Genomic DNA, 20,432 nt, shown 5'->3' with positions numbered 1-20,432 from the left:
TCTTTAGGAGCTATACCGTCTACTGTATATCTATAAAATGTGGTGAGAACTGCCCTGTTTCAGTGGCATGGAAGGGTGTCGGTGTTTCCACCTTTACCATAGAGCCCTGTGTGACCCTATAGCCCTACGTTTTTCCCTCCTGAAAAAAAAGGAGGGAGAAAACTCAGAACATGGTTTCACTGGCATGGGTTTTAGAAATAGTTAAGTCAATGTGGGGAGACGGTCTCAGGAGCAGGAAAAAGGGGATTTGCAGTCTCAGTGTTGCCCACGCCTCATGTATCACTGGATGATGATCATATTTTCTCTCTGATTCCACTGTGGCCCATAAGAGTCAATCTCAGTCTGAAGGCAAATCCAGGAGTCACATGACAACACAAGGGATTAAAATTAACTATCGAATTCTGCAAAACAACAACAAAAACCCACCCTGATCTCAATGCAAGCAGAATGGATAACTTTAGAAGCTCAGAAGTACGGTCATCCCCTGTTGTCTGTTCCCATCCTTTGGTATTCATAGCCGTGGTGTTTTCAACCAAGTACATTTACTACTGCTATCATTAATGAAATAGTCATGTTTACTAGCTGTTAATAAACACACAGAAAATGAGCCTAATAATTCTAAGCAGGCCATGGAAGCCAACAGCTCTCACCACATCCTGTGGTAATGACTTCTATAAGTTAGCCTCGCATGCAATGATGGTACACTTCTATAGCTGAACTTTATGTCCTCAGGTGACCTTCTTGTTCAGCTTGACTCCCACCCACTTAAGTAGACTCAGGGTATGAGAGAAGCAATGGGGGGGGGGGCGTTCCTGCCTCACTGGACAATGGCAGCACTGAACAGCAAGGAGTTTCAAGTAGCAGGTTTCCTCTACACAAAAAAACCAAGTAGAGCATTCCAAGGGTTGCTGTACATCTTACCCTAAAACAATGGCTCCAAAATTTACCATCATGGACTGAGCAGAACAAAAGAAGACCCCGGCCAAAGATTTGTAGCTAAACTACATGGTGTAGCTAAGCTAGACGGAAGATGCTAAAACCTGAACGTGAATCCATGGATAAAGTGGGACTACAGGAGGAAGGTTCAGGTAATTGGATGTTTTTCTGTTTCAGGAGTGGGAATTGCTCACCTTGTGAGCCTCAGAAAAGGCCGCCATGGCTCCTCAAGCATCCCTCATCGTAGAAAACAACAGCTACTACCCTGCTCCAAATTGAACCCAGCACATTGCTTTCAGCAAGTTCCAAAAAAAAAAAAGCATCCATTTTAGTCTGCTTCGGCATGTTGGCGACATTAAAGGGGGGAAAAGGTGGGGCAAGGAGGTGGGTGGGAAAAGGACAACATATTGCGGCACCCTTAAAGGCTAACAGCTTTATTTCAGTGGGTCTGAAGAAGTGGGTTTTGATCCACAGAAGCTCACACTGAAACAAATCTGTTAAGTCTTTAATGTGCCACAATATTTAGTCCTTTTAAAAAACTCCTCCCCCTACCTTCCTCTGCCCGTTTCAGTCTTGCCAACACCCATTACAAGCATGAAGAGGGATATAACGCTTCCTTTTAATGCTATTTTATATCACTTACACTTATCTTGGATTAAAGACAGATTTGGGTTTGTTTGTTTTTCAAAATCAGAATTGATTGATTGATTGATTGATTGATTGATTGATTGATTGATTGATTGATTGATTGGATTTATAACCCACACCATCTGGCAAACAAGCCACTCTGGGCGGCTAACAACAAAATAAACCACACAGTATCAAAACACGATAAAAAACATTAAATAATACATACATTCAAACAAATATAATAACCAACAAGATAAATTAAAATAGATGGCAGTGAAGGTGGTTAAAGGATGATGAAAAGGATGGCAAAAAAGGATGGTAAATTTATCTTCTGGTCACTTCTGGTTTTGAAAAAAAACAGGATAGGTGGCCCTTTGAAGTCTGGGGTTGGTGGGAAATAGAGTGGGGACAGTCCTCAGACTCTCAAGAAACAAAGAAACAAACAAACAACAATCAGATACCAGGGTGAAGGGTTTTAGCTTAGCTCCTCATAGGCAGGGACATACTTATTTTCATTTTAAATAAAGGAACAGTCGCTCACGTCAGCATCCCCCTGTAATCCAAGGAAAGGCAGCTCAGTCATAATTTTACTTTTTTGAGAGCTAAATGAGAGGTGACCATCGCATCCCTTTGTGCAGAACCGGGCCTGCGGCTTAGATCAGTCACCACAGGGCATAGGATTGTGCTGCCTTAGTGACAGAAAGGGACCACACTCAAGAGAAAATGGTAACTTAGGGGTTAATCCCTCTCTGCAGGTTGAAGGCAGCTCAAAGGTGCAATAACAGCTAATGAATAGCTCTGGGTGCTGCCTGCAAAGGAGTCTTGGGTGCTAACAGGGTTCATTGAGATAGCAATGTTGCCTAGCTGCAGGGTGGAGTTTAAAAAGTGCCTCCTTTCTTGTGGGTTAAAAAAAAAGCCAGTCTTATTCCACACAGCTTGTCTGTTTTGGTGTTTTATAGCACAGCTTTGTTTTTCCAAGCCTTCCCTTTATGGTTGTTCACACCAATAACGTATATAAGATGCAACAGCAAGCCAGCAGAAACCTTTTGCAAACTTGGCCATTCATGCAATTGTACAGGCCTACTGGGGCTGGCAAAGAAGGAACCAAGAGGAGCATGTTTACACCAGAGTTGAAGACAGGTGCCTTCTTATATTTAACCACTCACTTCACTTCATTTCTGTCCTGGGAAGAGAGCTGGAATGGACCACGCCACCCCTCCTTGGCCAACTCACACACTCTCCAGCGTGCAAGTCCTAGTCACCTATGCTGACCACTCAAGCACACAAATACAAGACTAGTCCGTAAACAGCAAGACCTGGTCAGCTAGGTGGAAGGAACTGAACCTTCCACCATCCAATTCCCCCTTGCCTCCTGAAACCAGTTCTCCCCCAGCATTGAGCAGTTTTTCATCCATTGGGACATTGACTATAAGTCACCCCTGCTAGGAGAAAAATCCCATAAAAATGTTTTAACAAGGACAAAGTGTGGGGAGATAGCGGTTTCTCTGTCTTACTCATGCTGCACTTACAAAGCGCTCCCCCCTCCCCCAGTTTCACTTTAGAAAGAACTGGTGAGACCCACACAAGGATCTGTGGCCCTGATATCTAGCTGCACCCTGGGAAACCTAGCACCAGCCAGCACAGGTCAGGCATAATGCCCTAGCATTGTTTGCCCTAATGTACTTTAAACAATCCATGATTCAGAGCTGCTGGCCTGCCTGCTTTTCTTTTTGTCTCTGCTCAGCCTTGCAAATTCACTCCCGTTGCAACAGGGCAGCAGGAGGAGACTAACTGTGGTCTCCTAAAGCACTGATTCTTAACCTTGGGTTGCTCAGGAGTTTTGGACTGCAACTCCCAGAAGCCTTCACCACCAGCTGTCCTGACTGGGGTTTCTGGGAGTTACAGTTCAAAAGCATCCGAGTAATAAAGGTTAAGAACCACTGTCCTAAAGGATGTCTGAATTCAGAATGAACAGGAAGACAGCTAGTGCGATCAGTGGTTTGGAAACCACAGCATGGTGGTTCCCAACCTTGGGTAACCCAAATGTTCCTGGACTGCAACTTTCTGAAACCCTGGCTCATAGTGAAGGCTTCTGGGAGATCTAGTCCAAGAACTTCTGGGGAATCAAGGTAGGGGACCACTGCATAACATGATACTCTTGTTTGATGATCTCCTGCAAGCCACAGACTGTAAAAGGGTGCAGGTTCAGATATGAACACCAAAACATGTCTTGGCTTTCTGGCTGAATACAGCTAGTGTCTTTATGTGACAGACAGCTGAATCAGAGAAGGACGAGCCAGAGAGGGAAGAGCATCAGTCTATTCTAGCGACATAGAGTCAATGGCAACAGACTGCTCTGAGAATTCGGCACCATGTCAGCTTCTATGCTTGCGTCCAAAAGGTGTTATACAAGTAGCTTTTTGGGATAAATGACAGAAGGCAGAAGGGTGATACTGGACACGTTGATCCAGAAGTGACGAGTTGTCCTGATGCCAGTGGACCTGCAATCTCAAGAACAGTTTGCATGTGTACACTGGGTCACCATCACAATATGCCAAATATTGTACTTGGTACACCATGTTCTTGGGCTGGCAAATGTTCCTTGTAAACCTGCAGGGGGGGAGAGAGAGAAATATTCCCCTTTATGTTTAGTCCTCATTTCCTCCCCCAAATATTTTGCATTAGCTCTTTTTGTTTTTTCCTCTCCCCTAACTGCCAAGGGTAATCAGAAAAAACAACAACATATCTCATCAGAATAACAACAGCAAGAACAACAACATGGACTGAGATTTGCATACCAGAAGGGCAAGGGAAGCAGTTCCAGCTACCAATCTATTCAGCCTTAAAAAAAAAAAAATACAGAGACCTGAGATGCCTTGCATGAATACAAAACACCATCCAAACCTTTCCTGGGGCAAAGCTTGAATACTGAACAGCTGCTGAAGCCCAAATGCAAGGCAAATCGTTTGTCACTTGCCAAATGCTGCAAAACAGCCACTTAGACTAAGAGTACTGCTTAGGAAGAAAGACAGGAAGCAGCGACCTTATACCAAGTCAGACTTTGGTCCATCGGATCTAGGGCTGTTGACATTGATTGGTTGGGGATCCCCAAAAGTTTCAGACCGGGTTTCCAGCCCTGTCTGAAGATAAAAACAAAATAATACTGGGAAACATGCTGTCTCTTTCATGGAAGATTCTAGGAACATTGCCCGCGTTATCACATGTAATTCAGAATGGCCACACTCTTAATTACCTAGTATTATTACCCCCTTGGAATTTTCTTCTCTCATGAGTGAACAGCTAGCTACACAGGAACTTGTCAAGCACTGTAATGATTACACTGTAATCCAACACCACACAAGGTACAGGAGTCCACCAGGAGGCCAAAATTATCAGGGAGGACAGTGAAACAGCCAAGGAAGTGTCAATGGCCATTTTTATACATGCCAGAAAGACAAGCATTGCTGTACTGTATGCTGCTCAGCAATGCAAACAACAACACAGCCTCCAGAGTTTATACCAATTAAATAAGGAACCATTTTCAAAGGGGTAGCTAGGCTATTCTGTCATAGCACAAACAGCAGAGTCGTGCAACACCTTGAAGATGAATGAATGCATTGATTGCAGCATGGACTACAGCCCACATCCTCAGATGCATGCAGTGTTACCCAGATGTTCAAGCATGGATGTAGAAGAATATATATGATTTAGAGACAAGAAATGGGAGTTCTTAAACTGTGAAGTTAGAAGGACATTAACTGTATTGACCATGACAACTGCATTATTAATACAGGCCATTTACAAATCTGTTCCTTTAAAACACAAAAATTTTAGGATTAGGGGAAATCCATTACTTGTTATGACATAGTAAAATACCTGTAGTCAGTAACAAAGCAGAATTTCCTAATAAAGCTGCCTCACAAAGATGGATTACAATCCACGAGAAATAATGCAGAAAGCAAAATTTGGCATCCAGTACTTAAACACAGTTCCTTCAGCTTTTTGGGGGACATGTATCATCAGAGCAATGGTGCTGCCATGGGCACATGCAGGGCTCCAGTTCAGGACTACAGATTCCTAGCACCAGACCCCTTGCCCACCTGGGACGTGCTGATGACAATATCCTCATTGCAAAAGTTCCATCAGAACTTTAATGACTTTCATGCAGCCATCATGACCAGTCCACACAACTAGTTTGCTTTCTGTATCCCGCCGTGACAGATGATAGATAAGCATCACTTTATGCAGAAAGGCCAAAATCCTATTGCGTAGCTCTGCCAGCTCATAAGGAGGGACATCAATTGCAGTGACAAACATTAAAGGTGTCCTTTGCAATTTTAAGGTGCATATGACTTTATATCATTGTACGGAACTCATGGGCACCTCAAAATTAAAAAAGGAACTCTTATTAGCCATCTGCTGGTGCCGGTGCCATCACTCGCACTGCTCAGGCATCGCTAAGCAGGAGGAAACTAGCTAATACCGCCTAACCACTGCACATGCTTATGTGCTTTTAGCTTCCCACAACCGTAGTAAAGACCAAATGGGATGTAACAATGGGAGTCCAATGGCCAAAAATGGCATCTGTCACTCAAAGCACATCACAAAATCCACAGCCCACAGCCTAACCCTTTGATACCCCTGGATCTGTTCAGATTCAATGGGCAGGGGGCTCACAGTTTAAGGAGTTGTGTCTGGTTTCTTTTTCCATCACAACTGCAATACCCATCCAGTGATGAAAACAAACAAACAAACAAACAAATTGGCAAAGCCAGACTGACACTGGGAAATAATTTGCTTTTTTTTAAAAAAAAAGCCTAGCAGGAAAAAAAATGGTAGAACACATCTTGTTGCATGTTCACAAGTTACACAAGTCAAACACATCATCAACAAACTACAACTGATCCTGAATAATGACACTTCTTCCCCACAGGCCTTGGGCTATGGGCCTCTGCTTGCTTAGAGCCATTCCCCCAGTAAATCCGGTGGCTGCTCACTCACAACAACAGCTGTTCATGATTAAAACAAACAAACAAACACATAAAAAGGATGCAGCCATGGAGACCAGACCCATCACCCTGCCACAAAGCCAGATGCAGGCTCTGCCCTCCCCTCTATTCTGGCAAAAACATTACAGGCGATGGTCACCTGTTACATCAGGGGTCCATTCGCTTGCTGATCTTCCCATATGTTATATCCTGTCCTCTGTCAGCAATCCCCTTTCGTGTTTTGTACAAGGTAAACAGGCCTGTTTCTACACAAAATAATAAATGGACCAGAAATAGCATTTTGTTTTTGGAAAAAAATAACTGGTTCAATGCCCTTGTGCCCCCAGATGCTCTCTTACTAAAGTACCTGCTGTAGAGGAAAGACAGGCCAAAAGAAGGTTAGAGTGAAGTTTGAAGTCACTGGGGAGTCCTGTCTGCCATCCAAGATTTGAATCAGAATAAAGTTTTTTTTTTAATGTGTCACATGCGTTACTTGGCTTCCCCAGTTCTAAAAGGCTTGCATTCCCAGGAACAGTTCTGTGAATGTCCAGTGTTAATGACACTATTGCCGCTGTCAGTGCTTTCTGTACTTGACTGTCCCACTAATGGTGGGGGTTTCTGCAAACCCCCACCATCACCTCTGAATCAGCTTTACACTATCTGAAATCCTGGGTAATAATAACACTGCATATACCAGGAAGAAATGGCCTCTAGCTAGCCCATACAAGCTCATGCTAGGACAAATGTGTTGCCGTCTTTAAGGTGCTGCAGAATAGTCTGCTTTTTTAAATAAACCAGCACTCCCTTCAGTTTGAAGCCTTACATGATAGGCTGGTTGCACGTTTTCTTTCCCGTCAGGCTGAAGCAAGTGCAGAGATAACAAGCAGGGCCACCTCCAGCCTCAAGGGGTTTTGCTTCTCCGGCAACTGTCATCTGGCAGCCCTCAGGCCACAGAAGAAGAAGAAGGATCTTGTAATTGCAGGGCTGGAAGGGACCCTCTGGATCATCAAGTCCAGCTCAAGGAAGCACAGTGGGGAATCAAATTCCTAACCTCTGGCTCTGCAGCCAGAGGCCTAAATCACTGAGCTGCGCAGCATAAGGAAAGAATGAAACTGGATTCTCTGCCTTGACTCTGCTGAGACACCTGCTGTTCTTGCCTCCCCGCCTTTAAGAGTTATTCCCATTCCAGGTGGTCATAATTAAAATGAATACACAAACAAACAAACAAACAAACAAACAAACAAACAAACAAACAAACAAACAAAAGTCCAGCTGCATCCCATCAGGTGACTATAAAAAGCATGCAACATTAAAAGTTGGTACGTGTGAGTTCTTGTTTTCCTCTACCCTCCTCATCCCCCTTTCCTTTTGCTTTGTGTTTTTTTTTAATTTAGAGGCATGAGGGCAGAGAACCTTTTGCTTTTATTTGTCTCAAAATGGCTCTGGGAGCCTTTTCAGCAGAAAGCAGGACAGGCATGCTTCAAACAAAACAGTTATAACATAAAAACTAACTAGCTGATGCTGGCTTCTCAAACAAATGATGCTTGACCCCTATGAGTTTCAAGTGCTCTCCTTCAAGCCTGGTGCAAAAAGATTTGCTATGTTTTGTTTTAAGCTACAGTTACATTTCATCACTCCTCAGGTCAAGATGGCATTCAAGCTAAAAAGTCAACAACCTGCTGTGAGTCCTGTTTTGATGGAAAAGCAGGATATAAATGTGATGAATAATAAAATCCCAGTCCACCTATTAGATCAGCAGCACACATGCATGTGCATGTATGCACACACAAAGAGAAGTTGCCAGAGGAAAGACAACAAAATAAGCAAAGAAAATGCTAGAGATTTCTTCCTGAAACCCTTAGCCCAGCAATTTATGTCACCACAATGAAATATACAAATCTCAGACAAGCACTCATTGAAGCCAGAATGCAAAGTAGGCAACCACAAAAATTCCTTTAGAACACAAAGGCTTGTGAACTCTAACCAGCAGGGGTGAATACAGAGAGAAAGAGAAAGAATAATCTTTGCAATTTACACTTTACATTACAATTGGACTGCCCCAGTTCTGGTGCACTAGGTTGAAAACAGACCTCCACTTACAGGCAGTAATGCATCAGGAAAGCCTTGGAAAAGGAGAGAGGAATCTCCTGTTTCTGCTCACTTCCTTGGGACTGCAAAAAAAGGAGGGCACAAGAGGGAGTGATCTCTCTTGCCGGCCACCTGCTCATTGGGCATGCCTCTTTGATGGAAGAATCTTGCAGAATCCAAAGCCCAGGTAATCCAGAACAGACCAAAGGCCATCCAGCACGCCCTTTCCCACAATGGCCAACCATGCACTTCCCCTCCTATTGCCCCCCCCCCAAGACCTGCTAGTTTGGTACAAACAGCCTCTGAATGCAGGAAGTCCCTTTTAGTGCATCTGGCCTGTGTGAGCAAGTCAGGCTGGCCTCTGTTGCTGGACCACAACATACATAAGCCCTGATCAACCATGGCGACCCGTGAAGAATGAGAAGAGCTGTCATCTAATATTTGGGGGACATGGAAGATGAATAATAGAGAGATCTGATCAGGCATGCTTAAAGCCAGCTGAAATCAATACTATTGACTACATGCTGGATAGGAGCCACACACCTCTGCCCCCTCACTTCCAAGCCCCATGGGGTGAGACATGTCCACACAAGAATCCAGATATTCACCAACTGTGAAATTCCAGGCAATTCCAAGGACCTCATCCAGGTCCAGCATAGAAGCTATAATGGCAGCCATGCCTTTGTGACATGACCCACTCAAACCATTCACCACAGAATAAGATCTGACCCTGCAACGGTGCACTGGGAGGAGCCTGCTTGCCAAATCTCCTTTGGTGATGCAAGGTTTAAAGGCAGTTCCAGGTCAAGCAGCTATTTATTACTCTCAGCTACTGTCCCCAAACCATCAAAACATAAACTACTTTCATACATGCCCACAGCTCAGGGATTTGTCCACATGCAGACTGTAAGTGGCATGAAGACAGACTGAGATCATATGTTTATACAGGTAAGGGGAGGGGGAGAAAGAGAAACATCCCTGGGCGTGGTCATTTACTTAAATCTTTGCTTGCATTTACATAGGATGCATGGTTATATTTTTATATTGCTAAAATACTGCTTGCTGGAGAGCTCACTGAGTTAGATTTCTGGTTGCAGAGTGAGCAGTTGGGAGTTCAATTCCCCACTGGGCCTCCTGTGAGTACAGCTAGCCTGTGTGGCCTTGGGCAAGCTGCACACAGTCCCAGGGTGCCTCCAGAAGAAGAGAAGGGTAAACCACTTCCAAGTCCTCTCTCTATACCTAAAAAACACTGAAAAGGGTTACCATGAGTCTGAATTCACTTGACAGCATATGATTATTATTTTTAAGATACCTGCCTGCCTGCAGAATACCCCATGTGGTATAGTGGATAGAGTGATGGACTAGGACTCAGGAGAGATGCATTCCGAGTCTGAAACGGATTACCTGGGTTTCGAAACCAGTGAGACTCTTCCATAGAAGAGTAACCATGGATACTCAGGGGGCGGGGGGGAGAGGTAGAGTAGGAGGTCTGGTGTGGTGTTGGTAAAACTATTCCATAGCTATATCACTTACCTTGAAAGCCCTATTAGGGTCATTATATGTTGGTTCTGACTTGACAGCACATTGTCACCACCACCATCATCATCATGTGCCATCAAGTCAATTCTGACTCATGGTGACCCTTTCCAGGGTTTTCCAGGTAGAGAATAAACAGGAGTGCTCTACCTTTCCCTTCTTCTCTAGGCGTCCTGGCTTTGCCCAAAGCCACCCAGGCTGGCTCTTCTCCCAGGAGGCACCGTTTGGGAATTGAACTTGCAACCTCTGGCTCTGCAGACAGAAACCTGAACCACTGAGCTATCCAGCCAGCTGACAGCACAAAACAACAACAACAACAACAACAACATGCCTGAACATATGTAGACCTAATTTGACACTTTCCTAGATACAGATCCAGCTTGTGACATGAATCACAGGTACATATGTGCACAGAATCATAGAATAAGAGTTTGGGCCTGTGTGTAAAAATATTGCACACATCTCTCTCACACACACACACACATCACACACACACACACACAAAATTCTGGTTGGGCATCACAGTGAGAGGAGCAGAGAACAGTGAAGAGAGAGGGGCAAAGAGAGTTAAGTACCTGATCAGAGCCACTGCTGGGTGGGTGGGTAGGGGGGGCAGCCAAGGGCTGAAGGCTGCAGCAGCTGTAGGTAAAGCTCTCTACTGGTGCACCTTGCTCAGCCACGCAGTTCTAAGACGAGTGTTGAATGGGAGGGAGATGCTAAGGAAGCTGTGCTTTCTTTTGAGGAAGGCGACCTGGTGGCACCACAACGCCCGCCTCCTTGCCCTTTCTTTCTCCTCTCTGGGCCTGCCCTCCCCTTGACCCTGGGCATTCAGCTACACCCTAGGCACCCCCCCTCCAAAAAAAAAAGTTCTTTGTGGATGGCTGCTAGCATTGCGACCGCATAAGATTTCCCAGGCTAGGAAAGGCGTGCGGTCTCTGTTCTCATGGGAATGTTCCCAACCTCAATGCAAAAAGAGAAACGGGCTTGGCGGGCTACCACCGACCTCCCACCGGGGTTGGGATGGGGGGGGAGAGAACATATCCGGCTCTCCAGCCTTTTGACCCCCCACCCCCATCCACTGGGCTCCTATTCCTGTTCTGTCCAGGAATGCTGGGAATGTGTGCCCCACGGCCAGGATTCTCAGCAAGGCAAAAGATGGTAAAGACACTGCCTTATGGCTCTCTGTCCCATGAATTTATAGAGCCCCTCCCTTCTGTTGTTAGAAAATGGTGAAAAGAGATCCTCCCATTCCCAACATCCTGTCCTTAATGTCCCAGCCTGACCTTCTTCCTGCTCTTTGCTTGCAGGTAAAAATAATGTGAGATCTTGACACTATGCTGCACGCATTACTCTCTGTGACATTTTGGAAACCAAAAGCCTGGGTTGCTGAGAGATGAGACTTGCAGGAGTGTGTTGGTTGTTGCATATTCCCCACCGCTACAGCTAATAATAGCACTGTTTGGTATTCAGATAGTCCAAGGGCTTCCAACAGATTTTGAATTTTACAACAGCCCTGTAAGGCTGGCCAATGTTATGCTCACCATCCTACAGGGATAAGGACTTGCAGTTTCCTCTACTTGACAAGCTGACAGCTTCCATCATCCATACCATTGGTTATGCTAACTAGGCATGATGGGAATGGTGACCCCAAAGTAGATCAGAATCTACCGATGGAATTCTGGGTTCTCTGCGGGATATTGTCAAGGGTGCTTGTTTTAACAGGGTATCTCAGCAGTGGGGAACATGTGCTTCCTAGAGAGTGTTGCACAACATCTCTCATCATCCTTAGCGACAAAAGCCACTGCTGAGGAGTGATGGGGATTGTGGTCCAACAGCATCTAGAGGGCTACGTGTGCCCCGTTTCTGGCCTCAACATTCCTTGTCTGCAGTATATAGGAATTAACTGGTTGCCTGGTTTAAATCCAAAGCTCCACTGGATGTGTTAGGAGTTTTGACTCCATTGTTTTCAGCCTGAATAATTGGCTCTGATAAGTGAGTTCCAGGGTTCTAGTACAAACAATAGCAGATCCCACAAGCCATAAGTGTCTATGGGTCTCACCCACCTGACCAGTTCTTTCGGGAAGCCAGCATATCACACTCCTTAGAACCTTTTTCTTTGACACTGTGCAACCAAGGTGGGGGGGGGTCAGGGTTCTCCCACCTTGCCCTGGGCAGCCCAAACAGCTACAGCAGCAAGAGGAAGACTTCCTTTCCAGCCTGGATGGCCTTTGCTATTGGACTGGCTTCTTTCTGCATGTACAGATGTTGCTGCACCCCACCCTCACAGCAGCAGGCCGACTAAACCTGAGCACAGAGTTACACCAATTGCACAGCAAGGCCCCAAACAGTCCCAGATATCCTTCCAGTGTCCCCTCAAATAATCTGTGAACTAGCCCTAAGCAATGAAGGGTCATTTTTTATACAAAGTAGCCTACATGATCTGTGGCTAGGAATGCAGGTGGAGCAATGTGCAATAAGCTGTAGGGACCACCCTTCTTCACCTTGTTTGGGTGGATGGCCATTAAGTTTTAAACACATTCCATTCCAGAGGCACTCAAATTTTTATTTCATGGTGCTCCAGGCATTGTGATCACCTGACATGTAGGCAGCTCATAAGCAAAGGCATCTGTTAACAGAGTTGTACCAATCAGTTGAGCTGGAGGTGAACTTGGAAGTCATTAAGTTAAACGTCCTGGCCTCGGGTAGCACTCCCTCTAATGATGTGGCGGCCAAAGAGGATGAACCAGATTCTTCATGACAGAAAAAAGAAACAACCCCCCAAGCTCTCTGCAATAACAAGAGAGAGCTGTAGATGAAAACCAGGCTGGAATTGAAGATGTACAGCAAGCCAGTTCTGTACAGCTATTCAGATTCTCTCTCTCTCTCTCTCTCTCTCTGTATCTGTATCTGTATCTGTATCTTTATCTGTCTTTCTCTCTCATACACATAGATCCTTAGAGAGGCTACATTGCCCTTCCCAGCCCATCATGAAGCTGACCTCATTGGCTAAGGAAAGAAGGAGGAATCCCCAACACAAATACACACCCAAAGGAAAGAGTCCAAGCAAACAAAACATAAAACAGAGCACCCAGTAGGCAAGCAGTGTGGATCCCATTAAGTACTTACAGTGGAGAAGTTCTACAACTGTTTAAAAACAGAAGGAAATTCCTCCTCCCACTCCACCCCGCACACATGCGAAGAACAACAGAGAGATAAGCAACCCTGACAAATGGGCCCAGTGGAAACTAAAAGAGCCACTCAGTATTCCTCTATGTGCCGTCTTGTACGGATTTCCTTCAAAGCAAGTTCCACCAAGTGTGGCCAGGTGCAAGTTCAATGGGACTTCTACCTAGCTAAGTCTGTATAGGATTGCAAGAAACCTTATATAAAAGCAGATAAAATGGTGGTGTTTGATATATTTAGGATGCTGGATGGAGGGGCTATGGCTCTGTCATGGATCATGGGCCACATTCAATCTCCAAACAGGGCTTGCAACAGAACCTCGCCTGCAGCCCTGGGGATGTGCTGCCAGTCAGTGTTGACAAAACTGGGCTAGATGGACCTGCGGTCTGAGTTAATAAAAGACAGCCTTCATGTCCTCAGAGATGCAGGATATATTCCTTGGTTTTGATTCAAGAAATATTGAATTATACATAGACCCAGAATGGCGTAGTGGATAGAGGGACAGACTAATCCCTGCTTGGCTACTGAAACTCACTAGGGTTAAGGGGGTCGGAATGGGTAGAACCACTCCTTCAGTATCTCGCATACCTTGTAAATCCTATTAGGATCACTACAAGTCAGTCTTGGCTTGATGGCACACAACACATGCACAACACCAGAGATGGAGACGGTGTGCCCCAAACTTGACTCCATCTTTTTTGGCTGTCGGCTGGCAGGAGACCCCAAAACAGCCTTTTCAAAGTGGAAGATTGCCAGGTCTGTTGGCATGGTAGGTGGTGGGGACTACAGCCCAACACAGCTGAAGAATACCATGCTGGGGAAGATGGGTCTAGGTTTCCAAAGAGGCCACTCTCATCAGGTGAGCAAAATTAAAGGTTAGGAAAAAAGAGGGGGAAAAAGAGAGTGCTGTGGCACTCCAAAGACTAAGAGATTTATTTCCACATGCATTTTCACAGACCAAAATCCACATCCTGGCAGAAGGGGATTCTGAACCACAAATGCTCACAATGGAATAAATCGATCCTTCTTGAAAGTAACACAATATTTTCCCCAGTCTTCCCCCTCCTTCTTACTGACCTAGATTATATCTCTCACTTCGGACCATAGGTCAAGAATGGGCAGCTTTGGCAAATATAAAGCCAACTTTCTCTCCCTGGAAAACGGTGGTTAGGGTGCACAAACCACTCCAAATGCCAAAAACCCTGGAAGAATGAAACTGAAAGTAGCTAGCAAGTTGCTATTTAGAAATACAGTACTGTACTGTTATTTTTTGTTGGTGTAAAATGGTGCTGAGGGACTCTTACCTAGTTAAAAAGATAAATCGCAGCTGTTTTAAATCACAACAACATAGCATTGCAAGTTCAATATTTATATCCCTTACATTAAAGGCAGAAGGACAGAGGCTGGGAGAAAGAGTGACATGTTTAAGGCAGGAGCAGGGGAGCCTTTGGCCCTCCAGATGTTTGGGATTTCAAATTCCAGGAGCACAGAGGGGACTGATGGCAGAGATAAAATTCAAACTAGAAGCTTCCCTGCCATTCACAGCCTGGCGTGCTACAAAGCCAGGGTTCAGCTCAGTCTGTCTGTCTCATAGGCAGAACAGCTCTAGAAGCTGGTAAAGGAAAAGGGGGGGGGGGAGAGAAAAAGAGGAGTCAGATGAACAGTGAGATCCTGTTGCATGGCTTGTCCAGCTTAAAGAGGAGTGGGTTGGGGGGGGGGGGGAGAACAATTAAGCAGTTTCTAATGTGTGGTGGGGAGGTGGGGAAGAGTTGGGCATTGATCTATTTTTCCTTTTTGAAGACCTTTACAGTCAAGCAAGAGAAAACAAGAGCACAGATGGAGTGGGCATTTTCAACCGGGGGACTTTCCCATTCATCTTCATAACATCCCTTTTAAAAGCAAAAGCATCAGAATGGGTGGCTCAAGGCTGGGACACGCTTCCAAAAGAAGAGCCTCCTCACCTCCCCAGGAAACACAGCTGGCTATCCTACGAGAGGCCAGGATGGGGCTCCCCGACCTCATTAGTACCAACCGACTGGGCGGAGGGCTCTTTCCACAACCAGAGCAAGCCTGGCAAAATCCTGATTTAAAGGCAAGTAGATAGCAGTAGTCGCAGGAAGGGATGCTGGTTGTAGTCCGTGTTGTTTGGTGAAGTTCAGAACCAGGAGCCAATCATTCTAAATCGAGGAAGAGCCCTCAAAATGAAGGACTTGATTAACACAAGGAAATTATCCAATTAATACACACACCGCCTATTCACCAGTATTGTTTGCTTTTGATGCAGAACTTCCTTTTGAGAAGATCTCAAAAGAGTTTTGGCTTTTCCTTCCTTCCTTCCTTCCTTCCTTCCTTCCTTCCTTTCCTCCTCTCGAGGAATGTTACAGCTCAATTTTGGCCAGGCCAGGCCAGGCCAGGCCATTTGTCCAGGGAGGCCAAGACATCTCTCTGGCTCAAGCAAGAGCTCCCCAGAGTTGCAGTTTTTGACTCTCTCCCCCCCCCCCAAGATGCTAGGGATGTGAAGCAGGTGCTTTCTCACTGACCTGTGGTCCCTCCTCCCTTATTTTGGGACCCACCTGAATCAGGGACATCCTCTTTTAGGAAAGGCTCACAGCTCAGCAGTAGATCCCAAAGCCTAGAAACATTTTGTTTTGCTGTGAATTCTAGTCATACTAGAATTCACAGCATACTGAAGAGAATCTCTGCCCCACAGACACAATGGGAGGCATCTCACAACTGACCAATCAGTCTTCTGACCAATCCGCCAAGTTTCTGATCCAACAGAATGTACATCAGCCGTACATCTACTGAGTATGCAGTGCCAAATCTTGCATTTATTTTTTAAGATCCAAGCACATTACATTGCCTCTTGAAGAAAACAGACACAAGATACAGACTGGTGCAGTGGCTGGTCTTGTCCACCTGGGACTTGGGAGGTCCATGTTCTCATCCCTCTCCCCTATGCTTGAAGCCCACTAGGTGGTCTCTTTCAGCCTGACCTCCCCCACAAGATACCAAGACCCTAAGTTCATTAGGAGAAAAGTGAGATATTGTCATGAAACAGGGACCTTACTGCGGAGACCAGATGTTGTTGGCAGGCTATGTCTGACCAGGGAGACTACAAATTTTGGTAGACTTTCCTTAGAGCGGTTGTTCCCAGCCTTGAGTTGCCAGATGTTCTTGGCTTCCATTTAACTTGATGATGCATAGAGTCCCTTCCAGCTTTGCCGTTCTAAGGTGGTGGTTATTTCCTTTCGTATTTTTTCAACATAAGCAGCAAAGAATCTTTTGACATCTTAAAGCAGTGGTTTCCAACCTTGGTTCCCCAGATGTTCTTGGACTACAGCTCCCAGAAATCCTGGCCAACACATTTTGTGGTGAAGGCTTCTGGGAGTTGTAGTCCAAGAACCTCTGGGGGCCCTTTGGCTAAGAACCACTGTCTCAGGGTATCTTCAAGTCTAAAAGTTTCAGTGCCATGTTTCACCTACATCAGAAGTTTCTTCATCCCAGCTCCGACCATGGGTCCAGCTCACTCCATGGTCTAGCTGGATGATAGGGTAAACTGACAAGCTGGTCCTCCATGCCATGAGCTAGACGGAAGGTGGTTTCCCTGCCTTTCCCTGCCCTACAGAGGCATCCTGAAAGGCCTGAAATGCATGATAAAGTGGTGATCACGGTGGGGGAAAAGGATGTTCATGTGTGTCACACTGCTAGAAAAAGAAGCGAGAGGATTTTTCCCTCCTATATGAAGATGACTGGAAGCAAGTGGCTTGGCACTTGGCAAAGCAGTGGGGAAGCACTCTCCTCTATTTCCTTGGTCACTAAAATATGTAACCAGAAATTTCCTACTTTCTTAGTTAACGGCCTCCATTTTCCTCACCCTGCTACTTGGCTTTCTTCCCTATAAGCCAAGCTCACCGAGGATCAATGGGTGAAAATCTAGGGCAGGCAAGAAGCTTCTCCCCCCACATTTTGTCTGCTTCCCCCATGTTTACCATTTGCCCACCACCAAGAGGAGGCACTAGCACTGGCACCTTCCCCCAGCAGCCCTGCAGCAGCATCACTGTACCTCCCCTGTGGAACATGCACAGCGCCCCTCCCCTAGCCATGAAGGAAAAGGGGTGTGGTGGGAATATGGCCAGGGAGGCAGGAAAACAAAGCTGTCCTTCCCAAGTCGGCCAGTTTCTGGACCGCACAGAAGGAAGAGATCCATCCAGTCCACCATCCATGAGTACACCTTTCCCCACCCAACATGTCTGGCTCCTTGGATGAAGGCAGAAGGATCCTTTTCAGCCATGAACTGGTCTACCTGACATCAGTGTGGGCACAGTGCCACCTGTATCCTAGGATGTATCTCCCTGGTCCCACCCAGGGCAGCAGGCAGAAAAGCTCCAGGTACCTATTCCATGTTGATTTGAGCTGGTTTTTAAAAAAGAAATCAAAGGTATCTCCTGCTCAGAGAAACAACCAGGGATCCAGAGGGAGATGCATGTATTTTATTGGGGATGGAGGTGAAGATACCTGTCGCTTCCCAAATCAGACCTGTTGCTGACCTCGAGCCCGCCTCCCCCCCCCGCCCCCCCCGCCCCCCTCTCTGGTAAGCATCGCATACAGAAAAGATCTGTGCGTGGGCACGGGCGCATCAGGACCCCCAAATATGCTCAGATACGCTGACCTAAGCGGAGTGCTCTCCCCCTCCCCCTTAACACCGCTTTTTCAGCCATCAGCTAACCTTCTCCTTGGAGGAAGCAAGGCCCTCGGTTCGCCTCCAACCATGGGGTGGGGGTGTGATCTGAGAGCCTGTAAAGCCTTTGCACCAGTACACGCGAGACAACACATTCACAGGTGTGCCAAGCAGTGGAGCGGGACGTCGGTGGAGCGGAGGAGAGGCGGCTTGGGTGAGAGGCAGGGATCGGGGAAAGTACGCGGCGCCTCTTCGGCGACCGGGCACCCCGTGCGTTGCACGAACCCCTCCGGGGCGCAAGGGGATGGCTGCGATTCGCCATGGAAGGTGGGGATGGGTGGGTGGGTGGGTGGGAAATGACTGAGTGGTGGGCAGTTGTTTCCTGCACAAAATAAAGACACGTGCTCGAAAATCCGGCTAAGCGCTTCCCTCCTTTCCCTTTTGTCACAATAATCCCGATCCCAATTAAATAAAGGGTCGATCTGGGAAGGGGACTGTTGTGTAAACACAGCCTGCCCAATCCGAGGGAGGCGCTCGAAGAGATCCGGCTCTCCCTTGTGACCAGTGGGCGATCTCGATCTGTCAGCGGGACTGGGGGGGAACAAAAAATGTTGCCAGGTCCAAGATCGGAGCCCCTCCTCCCCCGCTTTGGGTGGTCAGGGGCTCTGACGGGCGCCGAGCGCAACGATCATCTCCTCCCCCGCATTTGACCTCGGGAAGACTGGCGGATGCGGGCCCCAAAGCCAGCCGACATCTCCGCCCCGCGGTGGGTTAGTGGAACGGGGGGGGGTTCCTGCGCGGATCGTTACCTTTCTCCTGCAGAGGAGTATTCACCTCTTCCTTGCTAACCTGGGTGATAATGGACCCGCTGTCCATTAGACCAGAGGTACAGGGCGCGCTGGGTCGTTCTCGTTCTCGCTTCCCCTCCGCCAATTGTCTTTCCGCCGCTCCGGGGAATTTTTCCAGGGAGTTCACAGATTTGTTGTTTCAAAATTTAAAAAAAAATTAAAAGAAAAAGGAAAGAGGGAAAAGGGAGGGAAATGGAAAGGGGAAAATTAAAAGGGTGGGGAAGGGGCGGGGGGAGATGGGGGAAAAGGGAAAAACAAAACAAAAAGGGGGGAAAAGAAAAAGACAGCGGCGAAGGAAACTTTGTTACAACATGGAGTTCCCTCTTCACGGTTTCTGATACAAACATGGAGCCCAGGCGCGGTTTCAAGCTACCCCTTAAAAGGGCAATGACTCCGGGAGGCCGGGGATCGCCGCCGCCGCCGGCAGCAGCAGCATCCTTCTCAACTCTTCCATCCGAGTCCAGGAAGCGGGTCCTTTCTTCCCTCCCATCCTGGGGCAGTTGGAAGGAATCAAACCGGGTGCGGCGCGTCGAAGCTGCGTGCCAGATCTGTGCAAACCAGACCCACAAAAAAAGCTTGTTAAAATCATCATAATAATAATAAAAATGCGCGCCTCTTTACATTCTGCAAAGCAATGAACTCCCACTCCGGAGCAAGGAGCGAGAAGCTTTCTCTCCGGAGACCTTTGGGGCCGGGACTGAGAGCGAGAGCGAGGGATCGCCGCCACCGCCACCATTGGACCCAACGGCTTATGGAGGGACCCGCCGGCTCCTGCCTCTGTGAGCGTTTCGGAGAGACTGGCTCAGCCTCCTCTGTAGATCGCAATAACTTCTCCTGGCCCACCTCAGGCGGCGGGTTCGGGGCCAGGTACGTCGGAGAGGCTCCAGATGGAAAGGGCAAGCGGTTGGCGCCCCCTCCCCGCCCCACTTGGCTCGCTCCTACTCCGATCGCGGGGGAAGAGTCCCATCTGGAACGATGCGGGGGCGCGCGCGAATACAAAAGCCTCCTTAAAGCGATTTTCGTTTTCTGCAAAGATGGAGACTGGAAGAGTAGCCAGGCGAGGAGGCACTCGGGAGCGCTCCGAGGACGGGGCATTCTGCCTATGCAGCTGTTGCCAGCTTTGCAGCGTTGTCACCCCTCCCCGCATCTCCCCACGAGACGCCAATGTCTCACCTCCCACCAGCAGCATCTCGGTTCCGTTCCATGGGTCGGGGCTCACCCTTCAAGGCGAGCGAGGGGAGCCACTTCCTTGGCCTCGAGCGCCTATTTGCGACAAGTGGTCGTGGAAAGAACACGGGCTGGGGCCGGATGCAAGTGGGACATTTCCCCCTCCACCTCGCAGCGTGGGAGGTATAGATCAAGTCTAAACGCGTTTACTCAAGCGTAGGGGGGGGGGGAGCCAGTGCAAACCCGTCAGGCCAGATCTCGCCCCGTTCTTTGCCAGACCTTCTTGAGGGCCATTCCAAGCAAGACCTTTCTTGGCTGCACACCCCAGGTCAGTTCTGTAGACAAAGTCTGCTAGTGGCGGGTGAGGAAGTTTCC

The 20,432-nt window shown here is 47.3% G+C and overlaps 1 protein-coding gene across 1 annotated transcript in view; it reads right to left on the bottom strand.

Annotated features, from left to right (window-relative positions):
* CTDSP1 (CTD small phosphatase 1) overlaps positions 1–20,170 on the bottom strand; it is a 38,464-nt gene extending 18,294 nt beyond the window's left edge. Inside the window, exons 1-2 of the mRNA XM_020792082.3 lie at positions 20,064–20,170; positions 18,852–19,438 (exon numbers count right to left, since the gene is read on the bottom strand). Of these exons, the coding sequence (XP_020647741.1) occupies positions 18,852–18,918 (67 nt within the window). The 5' untranslated portion in view covers positions 18,919–19,438; positions 20,064–20,170. The remainder of the gene's footprint in view (positions 1–18,851; positions 19,439–20,063) is intronic.
* Between the last annotated feature and the right edge of the window lie 262 nt (positions 20,171–20,432).

Source organism: Pogona vitticeps, chromosome 1, assembly GCF_051106095.1.
Source record: "Pogona vitticeps strain Pit_001003342236 chromosome 1, PviZW2.1, whole genome shotgun sequence".
NCBI classification, from domain to species: Eukaryota; Metazoa; Chordata; class Lepidosauria; order Squamata; family Agamidae; genus Pogona; species Pogona vitticeps.
This window is presented reverse-complemented; position numbering and strand designations above follow the sequence as displayed.